The 15,873-nt window shown below is 47.7% G+C and overlaps 1 protein-coding gene across 4 annotated transcripts in view; it reads right to left on the bottom strand.

The window, feature by feature from the left end:
* Positions 1 to 6,516: 6,516 nt before the first annotated feature.
* BRAP (BRCA1 associated protein) overlaps positions 6,517 to 15,873 on the bottom strand; it is a 26,199-nt gene continuing 16,842 nt past the window's right edge. For all 4 annotated transcript variants that reach the window (XM_012731110.1, XM_012731112.1, XM_012731111.1 and 1 more), the window contains 3 exons: positions 14,464 to 14,553; positions 10,915 to 11,018; positions 6,517 to 8,943 (listed from right to left, as the gene is read on the bottom strand). In XM_012731110.1, coding sequence (XP_012586564.1) covers positions 8,580 to 8,943; positions 10,915 to 11,018; positions 14,464 to 14,553 — 558 coding nt within the window. In that variant the 3' untranslated portion in view covers positions 6,517 to 8,579. The remainder of the gene's footprint in view (positions 8,944 to 10,914; positions 11,019 to 14,463; positions 14,554 to 15,873) is intronic.

The raw sequence follows: 15,873 nt of genomic DNA on the forward strand, positions 1-15,873 counted from the left end.
CCTCACCTGCTGTTTGGTGAGATGGTCGAGCCCTCATTAACTGACCCAGGCCATTACTGACTCTATTCTTGCTTGAACTAGTAAGTCCCCTTATTGTGGGAGCCAATTTGAGTTCTGTGACTGGCAGCTAAAGGTGCTCACACAGATACGTTCTTCCAGCTTCAGCAGAACTTGCTGGAGGCGATGCTGTGCAGAGGCACTTGAAGCTCTCAAGACAGAAGCCACAGGGCAGGCCACCCTCTCTGTCCTTCCAAGGGCCATTCAACAGCTGCCTTGTCCCCCAGCCTTTTCTGGCCTAGCTCATCATGACCTTTGGTGCCTTCTCCGGAGTTCCTCAAGGCACTGGGAGTCTCTGAGGGGAAATAAAGCCTCCCCTAAATGACAGGACCAGTCTGGGAGGGACTGGAGGGCCCTCAGGCAGCGAGAAGTGCCACCACCTGCAAAGGCCACCAGGTGGAAAAGAAAGTCAAAGCCAGCGCTGTCAAGCCAATAGCCAGCCACTGCCGCGGAGTCTGATCCCCGGCCAGGGAGTTCCCCACAGGGCGCAACAGGCCTCTCCTGCCTTGCCCGCTGCTCCCCTCAGCAGTGTATTTCAGTAGATCCACCTGTTCTGTTCTCCACTGTTTCTGGTGAATCCCCTCACCTCCTCCGCCCCTGTACCTCTGGCCTGCACCCCAGTTCTTGTATGCACAAATAAGTGAATTTTTAAAAAAATCTATCACTTGACAAGAAGCCATTCCTCAGACCCCTAGGTCTCAGACTTGTGGCCTCCCGACTGTGAGGTAATACATTACTGTCATTTGAGACTTTAAGTTTCTAGTACCCCCACCCCAACCCTAGCAAACTGACATACCATGTAAGTCCTGAGGTGGCTGGGAGCAGTAAGAGGGAATGAGGAGGGAGGTGAGAACGGAAGCACAGGTCACATAAGACCTTGAAGGCTCAAGCAAGACTTCGAATTTCATACCAATATGGAAAACCACTGATGGGCTTTCTTACTGTTAGTAGAGGCGAAAGTAACAGCAAGGAAGTCACACCAGTGGTCCAGGTGAGAGAAGATGGCGGACTGGGCCAGGTGGCGGCCCCAGGCCAGAGAAGAGAGGTCCAGGGACATCTGAAGGACAAACGCTGTGCTGATGGGTGGGGAGGGGAGAAGAAACAGGTGGGAATCAAGGGGGCGCCCAGTTTCTGGCCCCCAGCAGCTGCATGGATAAAGATCTTATTCTGAATCCAGAAGGCCCAGAGCTGGCACTGATTCAACGGGGAGAGGAAGAATGAAAGAACCCCTCTAGGTGTGTGACTGGTGCATTGAACATCCCAATGGAGATGTCAGCGGCAGACACTCCTGTCAGTCGGGCTCGGCGGGGGCGGGGCTGGCTCTGGAGCTGTGGGAACTTGACTGCCTCAAGATGGGCTTTCCAACCCAGTAAGCAGCGATCCCACAGAGAGCGGGCCGGGGGAGGACAGCCCTACAGAGCCTGAGAGTCCCTCACCTTCTGGCTCTGGGGGGGGGGCACCGAAACTGGGGCAGGATCGCTGCTGGGGAAGGAAAAGCCAAGGTTGGCCCAGGTGCCAGGGCCTTCCCGGAAGGCTGGAAGGCTTCGCAGTGAGGGAGACTGTGGGAAGAGGAGAGCTGGGTGGCAGTGGAGCAGCTCTGGGAGGGAAGGCCAGTGAGCTAGCTTCCCAGAGTAACAGACTGGGGGCTCACAACAGCCGGGATTCTGAACCAACTGACGCAGAGGTCTCCTACCCTGCCTTCCCTCCTCTGCCCGTTCATTTTTCTTTCTGGCACTTACCGTTATCTGAATTCGGGATAGCCTCTTTTGCCTGCTCTCAGGTTGGCAGTGGCTGAGGCGGTTGTATTCCTAGCTGGCTCTTAGCAGGCCCTCAAATAACTCCTACAAGACAAATAAAAACATGCATGGAGGGCCTCCCTGGCGGTGCAGGGGTTAAAGACACAGCACTGTCAAGCTACTACAGCCACTGCAGCAGGAGTTCAAGCCCCAGCCAGGGAGCTGACCCACATGGTGCAGCAGACTTCTGTCTCGCCCTCTGCTGCCCTTGGCAGTGTACTTCGGTCAAGTTTGCCTGTTCTGCTCCCCACTTGTCTCTGGAGAATCCTCTCACCACCCCCTATACCTCTGACCTACACCCTGCATGTTTTTAAAGCATACAAGCTTCAAAAAATTAACTGTATCATTTATATTATTAAATGTTATATTAGTACGTTAATATTATATGAAAAGAAAGGTATGTCATTAAATAAGAGGAAATTCTATTGAATAAGAAATGATACTACTGAAAAAACAAATGCATTTTTATGTATACTTATTATATAACATTGTATCAAAATATATTACAAGAAGGACTTCTTAGAGCTTAGAAGCAACTTTCTGGAAGTTTCTACAAAGCCCTCTATGAGGGCCCCGAGAAGCCATTTAGGTGGCTGTGTGCACCGGCCCACGCCTCCCGGGTGCAGAGGCCAGCACAGGCGACTGAAGCTAAGTGATTTCACAGGGCCCTTGGGTATGTTGGGGGAAGCACAGGCATGATTTTCTTCTTCCATCCTTATCAGCTCTGGCTCAGACACGGCTGAAGTGGGAGAGGAGACAGGGAGAAGTTAGGAAGTTCTAACAGCTGAGCAAGCATGCAGAGAAGTGGCTGTAGTACTACAGGGCCTTGGACTGCTGCGGAAGTGGTCTTCACGCCACAGCCCGCACTTGTCCAAAAGCACCACAAAACAGGAGCTGGAGCTGAGTTCTTTCTGTCCCCAAGTTGGGGTAACAAGAAAGCCGAGGCAGTGGAGCCCAGCTTTGGGGATAGACAGTGCTGAGCTGTCCTTGATGGCACAGCCTATGGCTTGAGTATAGCCAGGCCCTGGCTCTCGCCCCCAACCTCGGTTCCCTGATTTGCAAAACACGAACACGGCAGCTCTACCTCCTCTGGAGGCTGTGTTTAGAACTGACTGGAACAAAAAGCACAGATGGGGTTACTGCAGTTTTGTGGCTAGGAACTTGACAATGGTGAGCTAGTTAGTCTTGGCATCAAGTACTGCCACACAAGACAGGCCTGGCCTCTGCCTGCCTTCAATTCTCAGCAAGTGCCCAGGGCCTCTCTCTGCTTTGACTCCTAAGAAAGAAGAGTTTGGGGGTCCGTCCCTTTGCATTTTCTACTTGGGGTAATGGGTGTTTGTGGGAAAAGGGGTCTCTCAGATGGATGTTCTTCTAGGTTTTGGGGGGTCTGAGGCTTCACACAAGCCAAGGTAATCCAGTTAGCATCCTTAAGCTTAGTGACCTCCCTTCCCACAAGAATGTTATCTCAGTAGGTGACAACTTGAGAAGTTGTCACCCAGAGGCAGCTATCTCCTGAGGGTTAACCAAGAAGCGGGTGGCTTGGTGCAGCTTGTGATTCTGGGTTATTACCGTGGTTCTGAAAAACAGAGGAACGTTTATTTGCAACTATGATGGGCAAAGAAGCCTAAGGGAGAGGGGATGCAGCACCAGGGAGAAAGGATGGGGAGTGCTTCAGCCAGCTCTGGCCCAAGGGAGCCAGGAATGGCCAAAGAGAAAGTGCAGGATTGGCAGCCGCTAGCGATCCCATATGGACTTTTAGGAAAGATTCTGGGCCATAGCGTGGGGCCTCCTCCTTCGGGCCAGCTGAGTTCAGGCAGCTCCCGCCCCCTCCCCCAGGCAAATTCCCACAAAACTGAGGCCGGGTTGAGGGGGGAGGGTGGCAGGAGGCCTAGAGGGCTGGGCTGCGGCGGCAGCCAGAGCGCTCTGCAGTGAGCCCTGTTAGGATCCCAGCCAGTTAAGTGTTGATTTCCCGCAGCATGGAAACAAATGCAATGAAGCTGTTTTCCTGAGGCATGCATTTTGGAGAGAGGATTTTAATTTTTTTCCCCAAGGACAGGTGGGGCGGGGAGGGGAGTTTGTGACGTGGCTCTCCTACTGCAGCGCTTTCTGCAAAATCGTTCTGGGCTCATCATTTCCGCATGAACATAAACTAATGAGCTAGAATGCGTGAGTGGGCACCGTTCAAGCTAAGTCCTTCACAAAGGATCATGCCTGGAAAATGCTGCTGGAGGACCCTCTGTCTGTGTGTGATAAGCCAGTGTGTTTGTTCTCCGGTGGAGCGTTGCCAAGAGGGACTCTCCTTGCTCCTCCTAAAATTTTCCACTTACTCATCTTCACTTTTAGGGCTTTCTCTGTGATCTGTCCTGCCCCAGGAATTAGTTCTCTTTCCTCCTTTGCAGTTAGCCATGGGTCTTCTGGGGCTAAGCGTTATGCTAATGATGTAAAGTGACACAGGCGAGTTCCTCAAGTGGTGGAAACACCCCATTCTTATAATGGCACTTGGCTGCCTTCAGTCCTCTAGGGAAGGTCCAAGCTTTTTTGCCTATTAACTGGGCCACAGCCAAGGGATGGAGAACTTCAAATCAGGAATCAATGCAGCTGGCGGCAATCTTCAGCTCCTTCTAAATAAGGAGGTTTAGTCCCGAACCTGCTGCTCTGTTCAATAAAAGCCATCTCCACCTAGGTCAGGTCAGAAAGTGCCTCCGGGTCTACCTTTATGATGAGCGCAATCTTTTGAAAGGAATTGAACCATCTGTCATATTATACTCAGGGCCTGGGAATTGTAAACCTTCAAGTTCTTTGCAGACGATTTTTGCTCCGGCTCCCCGACCCTGGACAAGCCTCTCTGCACTTATTTTGAGGCTGAATCTGAAAGGAGTTTTGGGTCAGCAGATTTAGAACAGTCTGAAAAGAAGCAAAGCTGCTTTAGCTCACTTAGTGTGCTTGATAATTAGCCTTGGAGTAACAAATGTTATCTGCACCAGGCAGCTCTGTGCCAAGTACCAAAACCACATTTTCCAGACGATTCCAGCGAGAAGTTTCTGACCTGAAGCAATTCAGCATTAAGTCTCAAAGACCAGTCATCTTGTATAAAACAACAGACTGTTCATCTCTCTTCCCGGCCTTCTTTAATGCAGCAAGAATGCAAAATCTAGATTAAGAACCAACTGCAGAGCCCCTTTCATGCTCTCTAAGCTTCCAGAATCACAGCAAGACACTGTTCAACGTTCATGAAAAGTCTATGAGCCAAGAAGAGTCGGAAATAGTTTTGGCTTCAGGAAGGACAGCTTTCACAATGTCTGACTGAGCCTACTGTCACAGTGAGTGTTTCAGGGGTCAGGTAAGAAGGATTGTTATTTAGAGATAAATGGTAACAATAGCTATTATAAAATCAAGAGGGTCTGACAGAGGGCCCCACCTCTCCCCATCCTCCCAAAAGTACAAAAAAAATCAAAAACAAAAACAAAAAAAAACAACAGAACAAAAAAATTCTTCTAACTTCCTGAAGTCCCCAATGCACCAATGCAAAGAATGTGCTTGTTTGCGTGAGAGGAAAACACTTCACTGCAGTGACACATTCACCAGCCTTGGCTCCAGGGCAAAACAGAGCTCCTGACGACAGTCTTGTTACCCTATTTCTCTTTCATTTTCTGCTGTCATTTAAACATTTTAACTTTCAGTGCTGCATCTGTTGCTGTGTCCACTATGCAGATACGTTAGGACTGACGTGCAGGGACAGTCACAGGAAAGAAGACTGGCCAGCAACAGAGACCAGAGAATACTGGTGGCTTCCTAGGCTGGTTTAAGGGAATGGCCAGGCCTGGTGGTTTTGATGTCTCCAAGTGTCATTAAGGAGTTGGGAGCTGGATCTTAGACTCCTGAAAATTTTCCCTTCTGCTGCCAAGTGAAAAGCAGTGCAGCAGAATCACTGCGACAATGAATACAGCATGATCCTGGAGAAAACAAAATAGCTTTCCTCAAATACTGAGAGAGTGATTTTCCTTTTCTCCCATCAGCCCGTGGACTTCACACCAGCCAAAATTTGCCACCAGCCCAAGCAATGTGGCAGCGGTCGCAGCAGCCAAGTCTCCAGGGGAGTATTTGTAGCTTGCGTATCCGGACTGCAGTGGGGGAGGGGTTTCCAAGAGATGACAGAAGGTTGTTCATTCGTGACTTGCCAAATTCTCCACACTCTACTGGCTGGCTGTTTCAATCAGTTTCTCAGCTCTTTCGATGAGGACAACTTCACCATGCCAGCAGGGAGGCGTAGCTGCTTCTGTGCTTGGTGTTACCCAGCGAATCCTAACAAGTCCCATTTGTGACAGTTGACAGCAATGAAACCATCTTGGTGCCTGAGAAAAGAGGTCCCAGGTGTATATACTGGTCGCTTGCTTTCAGTTTGCAAGAGTTGTGTGCCGGGTCTTCTACGCAGACCCACCAAATTAGGTTTCCCTAGTTTGTCTCTGGTTTGGTGATTTTATTAGTGTGGGCAGCTGGAACAAAGGGGCAGAGAGACACACATTCTGGCTGCTCACTAACTTGCTGTAGGGTTGACTCTTCATGCTATTTTTAAAATCCAGACCACTTTCTTAGATGGTTTAAATCAGCTTCCCAAGCAAATGTAAATCAGAGAGACACAAATTTCACACCAGGCACAAGATCATTTCGAAGTTTGGTTATTTTAATGCAGTTTCAATGTTCAAGGTGTTCAAGGTAGTATGGATATGTTAAGTGGTTCATTTCCAACCAAGAAAACACTAACAGTTTCTATCTTATATAATTTTGTCAAATTCAACCAGGACTCTGACCATTAAAAAATTTTTTTCTTTATAGATCTCGATACGTTTTCTTTTTTTCTTGGAACAATTTCGTAAGCCTTCAAGTAGTTTGGAAATATTTGCCTAGTTGCTCATTCCTATGAGCACAGCCTGTCAGAATATTTCTCCCACCTAGACTGAAAATCTCTGTTCTCCCAGCTGGTGGTAGGGCTGCTTGATGGAGGTGATCATTGAGAAATGAGGATCAAGTAAGCTTTGCAAACTACTTCCAATTCTCTTAATTAGTATGCTGCGATGATCCACCCCAGCTTCTGCAAGGTCAGACATGCAAAACAAGTGCTTGGCCAAAAAAGCAAGATTCTAACTAGTGTAAAAATAGATTTTAAATAAAATAGAATCTCTATAGGAAAGAGAATTAAGTTACGCTTTACATTCCCACTCTTGCTTTAAGATATCTGTGTGCGCGCATATATATATATGTAAGTCCAAGGGGGACTTAGGAGAGTTGGTTTGCCTACGTAAAAACTGAGAATGTCTGAGTACATTCATTTTGCAAAGTTACAGGTAAGGTTCTTTGGGAAATGCTGCAGCACATCCCACAATAGATGGTGGTTAGCGATACAGCCGGTGTGCTAACAGGTAACAAGAAAGACGTCAGGTCAAAGGGGATGAGGCCGAACCAAAGGCTATAAAACACTTCTGAAAGTGTAATAAGTTGAAAACTTTGGCTAGTTATAAGAAGGAAAAAACAAGCCCAAGCCCCTCATTTTACAGCATGTCCCTTAACCATCCAACTACGTCTTTTGGAAACTAAATTACAACACAGGGCTTACATTCCTCTTGCTCAGTCACTGAGTATGACAAATTGTTGGATGCTTCGGTTTCCCAAGAAAGTACACAAACCCTCTGTTGACCCTCAACAAGCACTGCAGACTGCTGTAAAGGGGCTCTGTTAAAATTCTGATTTTCAGATTGAGAAACAGCCTTTGGTTCTATCTTGCAAGCATAACTGAAAATGTGCTCAAGCTCCCTCTAGCCGCAACCTGAACATGCCGCCCAGTCTTTTGTAAACATTCAGAAAATACTGATCCCAGCAAAATACACAATCAGCCAGGCGGAGACCTCCGTCCACATTTTCACACGGCTTGCAAGTGTGCCTGCTTATTCTTGCTCGTGTGAGGAAATCCGCTGAGATTTGAGTCTTGGGGCTACTACTAAGCCTCCTCCTCATAGGAGATTCATAATGGAGTATGGAGCCATCAAAAATAAGCAACGGGAACACCACCATTTTCCTACACTGGGTCTACTGGCTGTTTGCTTTTCCTGGCTGATTCCAGAGTAAGAAGAAACGGCTGCTGGTGAGAGGCCAGCGCCTCTTTTCATGAAACATTCAACCAATTCTTCAGTTCCCCTGGGGGTGGTGGTGGAAGGGAGGTAATGATGAGACTAGTGCTAAGGACATTTCATAAAACCTCAGTAGCCTACGGGAACCTCTCTTTAAAGCAGCCGCTATAAGCTCGGGGAGGCGTGGTGCTTCTGGACGAGGTCACGTTACCTTCGAAGTTGCCAAAAAAAATTTCAATGTCTTAAATGGACCCAGCACTGAAGGTCAAATATGCCAACTCAATAAATACAGAGGAAAAATGCACAGCAGAGTTGGGGCGTCTGTCAAGTAGGAAGGCAAAATGGTCGTCAGAATGTCTGAGTTAGTGAACATTACAGCTGAAAAAAAGCAGCCACCTTTCCACGATGGTCCACCCCCTCAGCTCCCTAGTCAGCGCCCCCGCCCCGGTCACAGCACACACTGGCAAATGAAACACACACCAAACACCTGCGGCTTGATCCTTGCTTGTGCTTATTCGGGGTCCACCCTCACATTTAGCTGAAGGCCCTAGCACACCCTCACCGTGCCGGGGAAGAGTCTCAAGGATATCCATTTCTCTGAAGGTCACTTGCCCCTCTTGCTGCGGCCCTTCCTGGAGGGCAGCTTCCCACTGCTGCCAGAAGGAGGGGGGCTGGAGGCTGAGGCCATGGCGATGTTGATCTGTCCCTCCTGGATTTCCTGCCGGGCCTCAGCCGGCAGGTGGTTGATCTTCTGCTGTGCCTCCAGGTAGAACATGACGTCTCGCAGCTGCTCCTGGATCTCGGTGATCTGCAGGTCCTTTTGGTCGCAGGTCTCCTTCAACACCCTCTCTTCCTCCTTCAGCTTATTCTGCAGCAGGACTTGGTTGGCACGCAAACATTTGTTCATTTCCTGCTCCTCTTTGAGCTCTGTGGTGAGTTTGGCCACTTTCGTGTTTAGCTGAGTGCACCTTTCGGGAACAAAGAAAGACAAATGCGTGTTTTTTTCTTTTGCTGACAGTCCCCTTTTTGCTCTGGGATTGAACCGAAGAGCCATTCTGGTTCAGCATCCAGTTAGGGTGGACTGCTCCCTTCCATGGTGAGGGGGCTGGTGAGGAAACCCCTACACCAAGCAGGGATTTTGCTCTGGTTAACCCAAGTGTCATTTTAAGACAATTTTTTTAAGCATTGGAAATTTTCACCAACAGAAACTATTTTGTCATTTGTGGTGAAATTTCTAATGCTGCTCTGTTTAGCAGCCAGTGGTGAAATAGGTGGCTGAGAGATGATGCCTATGATAAGGAAGTTATGAGGAAAAGTGACATTCTTGGAGAGTCAAGCATTCTGACCTTGCTGCATTTGCTAGAGAAGGGTTTTCAAGAATAGGGAGTGCCCCATTCTTGAGGCTCAATCTCACTCATAAGTGAAGAATTACAAATTTAAACACCTTGGAGATACCATTTTTCCGTATCAGAATGTCAAAGAGCTGGGCTGTGGGAAGAGGCGACCTCACACGTTGGCACTGGAGCGTGAGTCAGAACGGACTTCGCAGAAGTCAACTCAACATCTACGAAAGAAGAACCTCACAAGCCCCAGGACATGGCTCTTCCCCTCCAGGAATGGATCCTACACAACAGGCCTCCTCAACACTGTGCTGATGGACACCAGAGACAGACGCTCCTCGCGGTGTTGTTCACAGTAGTCAAGACAAGGCCAGAAAAAGTCCGTCAACAGGGACCTGGTCAAAACCGTGATGGGCCCTTCATTCTAGAAAATAGTGGCCAACAAATATCAGGATTGATCTAGATGTGTCAATATGGACAAAAATCCTCAAAACAGAATATTTTACCAAATAGTATTGTTCTAGTTTTGTAAGGAAGAAAGAACGTGTATGTGAGATGTTACGGGGCAAGCAAAAGCCTTAAGGATACACATTTCATGGTGCTGTCCAGGTAGCAGGGTTGCGGGGGGTGAAAGGCAATTTCCAGTTTTAATTCTCCAATACAATACAATTCAATGTGTGAGGTGCTGCACGTAAAGGAGAAGTTTTAGGTTTTGTGTCAATGTTGCTGTGTTGTTTTTACAACAGTTAAGAGAAACTTTGGTGAAGCGTTTCTGTGCTGAGTACTGAAAAATTCTGAAAGCAGTGAGTGGTGGTAACTGTGCATACTGAATGCACTTATAGCCACTAAATTATTCACTTAAAAAGTGATTAAATTGGGACATTTTATGTTATATATGTATTTTAACACATATTTACACAGATTCTATTTAAAAAAAAAAAAAAACCCTATCATATGCAGTTAGGGAATGCAGGTGAAGGGCTTAAGGGAATTCTTTGTATACTATTTTGCAACATTTGTATGAATACTTATTCTAAAAGGGTTTAAATTTTTTTTTTTAAAGGAACAAGTATACCCCTTAAATTTATGTTAGGCATTTGTCTAGAGGTTAAAATTCAATGATTTTAAATCAGAAAGTTAATTTTTCAACCAGTAGCAACCACATTCCCAAATAACAGTAGTAACATCTGTTCTTGCCACGTGGCTCATGGGATTTTTGCTCTGTCCTCAACATCTTTGGCCTTTAATTCCTGTTCAAGTCAGATATATGCCATCCTCAGCCCAGACACCACAGAGAAGTTACAACTGTGGGCAGAAGGAAGACGCTTTGGAGAGCAAAAGTGGAAGTGCTTAGCACAGACCGGAGCAAAGATGCGAGGAGAGCCCCCGCACCCGGCGTGGCGCCCATCTGCCACAAACCTGTTTTCTAACAAAAAAGAAGTCGCAGCAAGCTTGCTTTGAATGGACAGAGACCCCTGAAAACCTGGTGGTGGACACACCTGAAATGCATGTGCTTCCACAGGCATGAAGGAAATTAGTTGCTTAAGGGAGCTGTTACAGTAAAATAGCTAATTTAAAGAACAGACCAGCTATACCTACTTTCTTTCCACAGACTGCTTTTCTTTAAGGAGATCGTTTAGTCTGTGCTCCAGATTGTCACATTTCTCAATTGTTTCTTTAAATTTGGTCTTCATGTTATTAATCTGCAAGAGCAAGCAGAGCTCAGTATCACTCACAAAGACAAATTCTTGTGGCCTGTGGGACTGACGTCACAATTTTTTGTTTTCAATTACCTGTGTTGAAAACCAGAACTTAGAAAAGGTAAGACACTGGCTTGAGAGCACTTCTATAACACGAACAAAAACTCTGAGCCATCCTTTCTTTCTTACTTTTTCTCTATACCAGGGTGAACAGGGGTCAGCAGTTGCTGCACGTGGCACCAGAAACTGCTCAGAGGTAGAGAACAAGCTTCTGGCAGCAGAGAAGCAGCTGGAAGGTCAGAGGCCAGACCAGGGTCCCCATTCTTCATTCAATTCTCCATCGTTCCCCTGCTGAGTGTGTGTGTGTATGACTAGTTCATACCACAGTATCTTAAAAGCTTCAGATAATTATGAAGTTCTGGTGTATTATGTGTGAGACGGCAACAATCCCAGCCACAAGTCTCTTCACACACTGGCTTCACTCAGGTGTGAAGATCTACAGGTCCGGCAAATGCCTCTCCTGGTCTAAGGACCCAGATGATGAGGTGGCGAGGGAAGGGTAAGGCTGGGGGGATCCTGACGCCATAGTTAGTAACGGGAATTGAAAGTATCTGAGAATCTAAATCCTCTAGCCAGGTGTTTTATGAGCAGTATTTTGTTTGTTTCTCACAGTAAGCCTATGACTTAGATGTATTTAAACTTTTTACAAACATGGAGGATTTGAGAAAAGTGAGGCAATATGTCCAAGGTGACCTAATCCGAGAGTGGTGGATCCAGGACCTCAAATCTGGGCCCAAAGTCAACTTTTAAACACTCTGCACACTACACTGTAGGTCAAAGCTACAGAAAGGAAAAAATGACCTCTGGGCAAGATCTGAACTCTCCACTCTTGATGGAGACCCACAGTGAATGGGGTAGCTTTCATCCAAGAACACTGGCTGCACGGCCTGCCTAGCAGGTCTACAACAGCACTGTTGTGTTTTGTTTTGTTTTAAATAAACGTTTAACCGCTCTGTAGAAATTAACTTTGTAAGGCCTGCCTCGTGGAACAGGGGTTAAAGTCTCAGAGCTATCAAGCTATCACCAGCCACTGCAGCCTGAGTGTGAGCCAAGGCCAGGAAGCTGACCCACATGGTGCAGCCGATCTCTTTCTCACCGACTGCGCCCCTCCGCAGTGTGTTGCAGCAGATCCTCCTGTTCTGCTCCCTACTCTGTGTCTGGTGAATCCTCTCACCCCTACCGCCCCCCACCCCCAACCCTGGCACCTCTGGCCGGTACCCCAGCTCTTGAAATGCACAAATAAATCAATCTTATAAACAAAACAAAACATATAACATCATTTATAATTTCCAAGTCCTTCAAGTTCATCACTTTAGGCTGTGCTTCTTGCACTATCTCAGCTCACCAAAAAGCAAACCCAAGCTTCATTCAGTTTTCAGTTTCCCCTGACTTGCTCTCAATGGTCGTGGGCTGGGGAATGGAGTCAATCTTAGAGAACCTGAACAGGCAGGGAGAATGCTGAGCTTTGCTCAGGCCTGCGCAAAGTACTTCTCATGGCCACACTGGTGCAGCCCATAGGGAGGCCCGGGGAAGCAGCACAGGGCTCCTGCCAGGCCTCCTCCCCGCCTCCTTGGCTCAGCACTGAGCGGCCGGGGACACACGCTTCTGAGAGCCACTGGGGCTCATCTTCCCACGTCTTCCAATTGAGCCTTGCTCAGAACCCAAGTGTCCATGGACCTTGAGAGCTTCTAGAAAGACATTTCCACGGCTTGTAAGATTCTTGTGAGAACCTCGCCAAGAATTTTTAACTAGAGATCATTTAAAAGTGGGTGTTAAGCCTGCATTTAAAAGCCTGACTTCTCATTTGTAGGCATGTGCAGAAACTGGGGCCTGTGGGCCTGGCATAAAGCAAGAGCTTGGCACTGCCTGCTGAGCCCCAGGGTAATATGAGAGTCCTCAGAAGTCAGTCCCAAGCCCAGCTCTGTGGGTCCAGTTATTGGTCACTAAATGACCATTTCAAAAAATGTAGGGTCTTCATTTAACATTCTAAGGGAATCAATGAATTATGAACCCTGTCTGAGGGTCCTGAAAATAGTTTCTAGAGCAGAGCTACGAGCACTTAAGTGCTCACTGATGCTCAAGCCCCATCCTTGGGAACTCTCAGGGGTGCTTGTGCTGGAGACAGGGAAAGTTAAGCCAAGGAGTCTAGGCCTCCCCTGAGTTGCCACCAAAGCACCACTCGTCTCTTTTACCTGTTGGAGCAGTGAGTGGCATCTTCTCTAAAGGATGACTGTCACAATTTGAAGCCCACGGCTCCTACCACAACAAGGCCTGCGGTGCCCACTGAAGCTCCAGTATCTCTGCGCAGCTTTATTCCCACTAATTTCAAAGCACCATTTTGCGCCTCTGAAGCCCACGTTCAGCTCCCCAGGCAGCTGTTCCCAACGCAAACCAACTGGCTGACTCAAATTACACTCACATACATACTTCAAGTTTTTATGAAATCGCGTAAGACACGAAAAACCCGATGAAGTAAATAAAAACAAGTCCCCTCCCCACCCCAAATGCCCAAATACCCAAACTTTTAAATCTAAGCTTTCTTTTTTCCTTTTTTAGGGTACTTGCCAAGTATTTCATTTCTACTTTTCCCTTAACCTTAACTTAGTAGGTCTAGAGTTCAGCACATAATCAATTTATTTTTAAGATTTATTTGTGCATACAGAACTGGGGTTCAGGCCAGAGGTGCAGGGGCGGTGAGAGGCTTCACCAGAGACAGAGTGGGGAGCAGAACAGGCAGATCGTCGACATACTCTGCTGAGGGAGCAGCGGGCGGGTCAGGAGAGGTCTGCTGTGCCACATGGGTTGCCACATGGGTGACCTGGGGGGGGGCGGGGGATGGGGATCAAACTTGCCCTGAAGCAGCTGCTGCTCGCTTGCAATGCTGGTCCTAAGCCACTGCTCCACCAGGGAGGGCCCATGTAATCAACTTTTAACACATTCTTCTTGACATACGAATCCTAGCTATAATAAATGTCTGCCCCCTCATCTTCTTAAATCATGCTTAGTTGATTACATTTTCTCTTCCTTTTCCTCTTTTTGACTAATTTTATTCTCATGATGCTCTCGAATTTCTTGTTCCCTGACACTGTCTTCAGGGGCTAAGCCTGTAGTTAATGACCACATCAGTATTTACCACTTGTCTCTGGAATCCTGATCGAGAACTGTGCTTAACAGGGAGCCAATTGATTCTTCTTTTTGTTTTCTGTTTGCTCCCTATTCTGTCAGCTTGAGATATAACTGACATAGAACAGAGGTTCCATTTTACAGGCAAAACAGACAGCCTACCTGCAGGAGGTTGCTTGGGCACCACTGCCTCTCGGGTTCCGCCCCTCCCCCACCAGACTGCCCTGCCCGGGGCCAGCATAGCCTCGCCAGACCCTGAGCTTACCTCCTCTGCTGTGTCCTTCTCTATCCGCACTATCTTGTTTTCCCAGTAGATTCTCTGAGACTCCAGCTGGCTTGTTAGTAAGTACGAGTACTGGAAACAAAGAGAACAAACACCAAACATAAGTCACTGTAATCTCACTGGATTTTAATGATTCACAAAAGACTAACGCTCAGAATGTACATTATACCTTGGTGCCACTCTACTCAACAAACCAAGGGAACACAGATGAAAACTTACACAACTGTCGTCTCGAGGCTTCCAGTCTAGCCAGGGACAGTCAGAGGAACATGCATTTTAAAAAGACCTTATTTTCCTGTTTAAGCTTTCAGAAGGACCACATGGCTATTATTATTGTACATAAAGATTTTTTCAAAATTATGCCTACAAGAACTGGGGAACAGGCCAGAGGTAGAGGGGAGGGGTGTGTGAGAGAATTCACCAGAGCCCGAGTGGGGAGCAGAACAGGTGATGTACTGAAATACACAACGGGTGGTTCAGGAGAGGTCTGCCGTGCCATGTGAGTCACTTTCCTGGCCAGGGATCCAACTCCTGCTGCAGGGAGGGTCCAAGAACCACGTGGTTTTTAAATCAAAGTGTAAAGGGAATCAGCTCACCCACCCACCTCCCTTCCAGGAAGCAGTCCCTGTCCTCCCTGGCCTTGGGTCCTGTGCCCCTTCTCAGGAGCCTCAGCACAGCACCTGTGATCTGCCTATCTCCCTGACTGGACTGCGGGCTCTTTACAAGTGATCTCTGCATGCCCCCCAGAGTCTGGCGCATGCTGGATGTCACGAGACGCATGCTGCCAGGCTTCAGGGATGAGCAAACAGTGCTGCAGAGACAGGAGAATGGGGTAGAACTGTTGGGAGATGAGACTTGAGAAGGCTCCTGACAGGAGGAAAAGACAGACAACGGACAAGTCTGATTTCCGAGAGCTTCTAGACCCAGACGTAAGCATCAACATTCAGGACCTCTTTGAGAATGAGCAGCAACACAAGTGAGGCAGAGTGAAGAGTATGGAGACAGGGCTTGTCGAGAAAGGCCAGCGGGAGAGTGTATGTCACATGAAGCTACGCTCGCCAGGGGAGGGAGTTTGTTCAACACTGTGCTCCTAGCACCAAGGCTGACAGACAGAAGTCCTCAGTAAATGTCCACTGAAGGAACTTCTTAGTCAATGTGGAAGTGTTACTTAAGCTTTTCTTTTATTTATTTTTAAAGATATATTTTATTTATCAATGCAAGAATTGGGGTGTATGCCAGAGGTGGGGGAGGGGGTGAAGGATTCACCGGAGGCAGAGTGGGAAGCAGAACAGGCAGACTGACTGAAACACACTGCTGAGGGGAGCAGCGGGTCTGCTGCACCATGTGGGTGCACATGTGGCCCAGGATCAAATTCATGCTGGAGTAGCTGCC

The sequence above is a fragment of the Condylura cristata genome, unplaced genomic scaffold (genome assembly GCF_000260355.1).
Source record: "Condylura cristata isolate star-nosed mole 26May11 unplaced genomic scaffold, ConCri1.0 scaffold00029, whole genome shotgun sequence".
In the NCBI taxonomy this organism is placed as follows: Eukaryota; Metazoa; Chordata; class Mammalia; order Eulipotyphla; family Talpidae; genus Condylura; species Condylura cristata.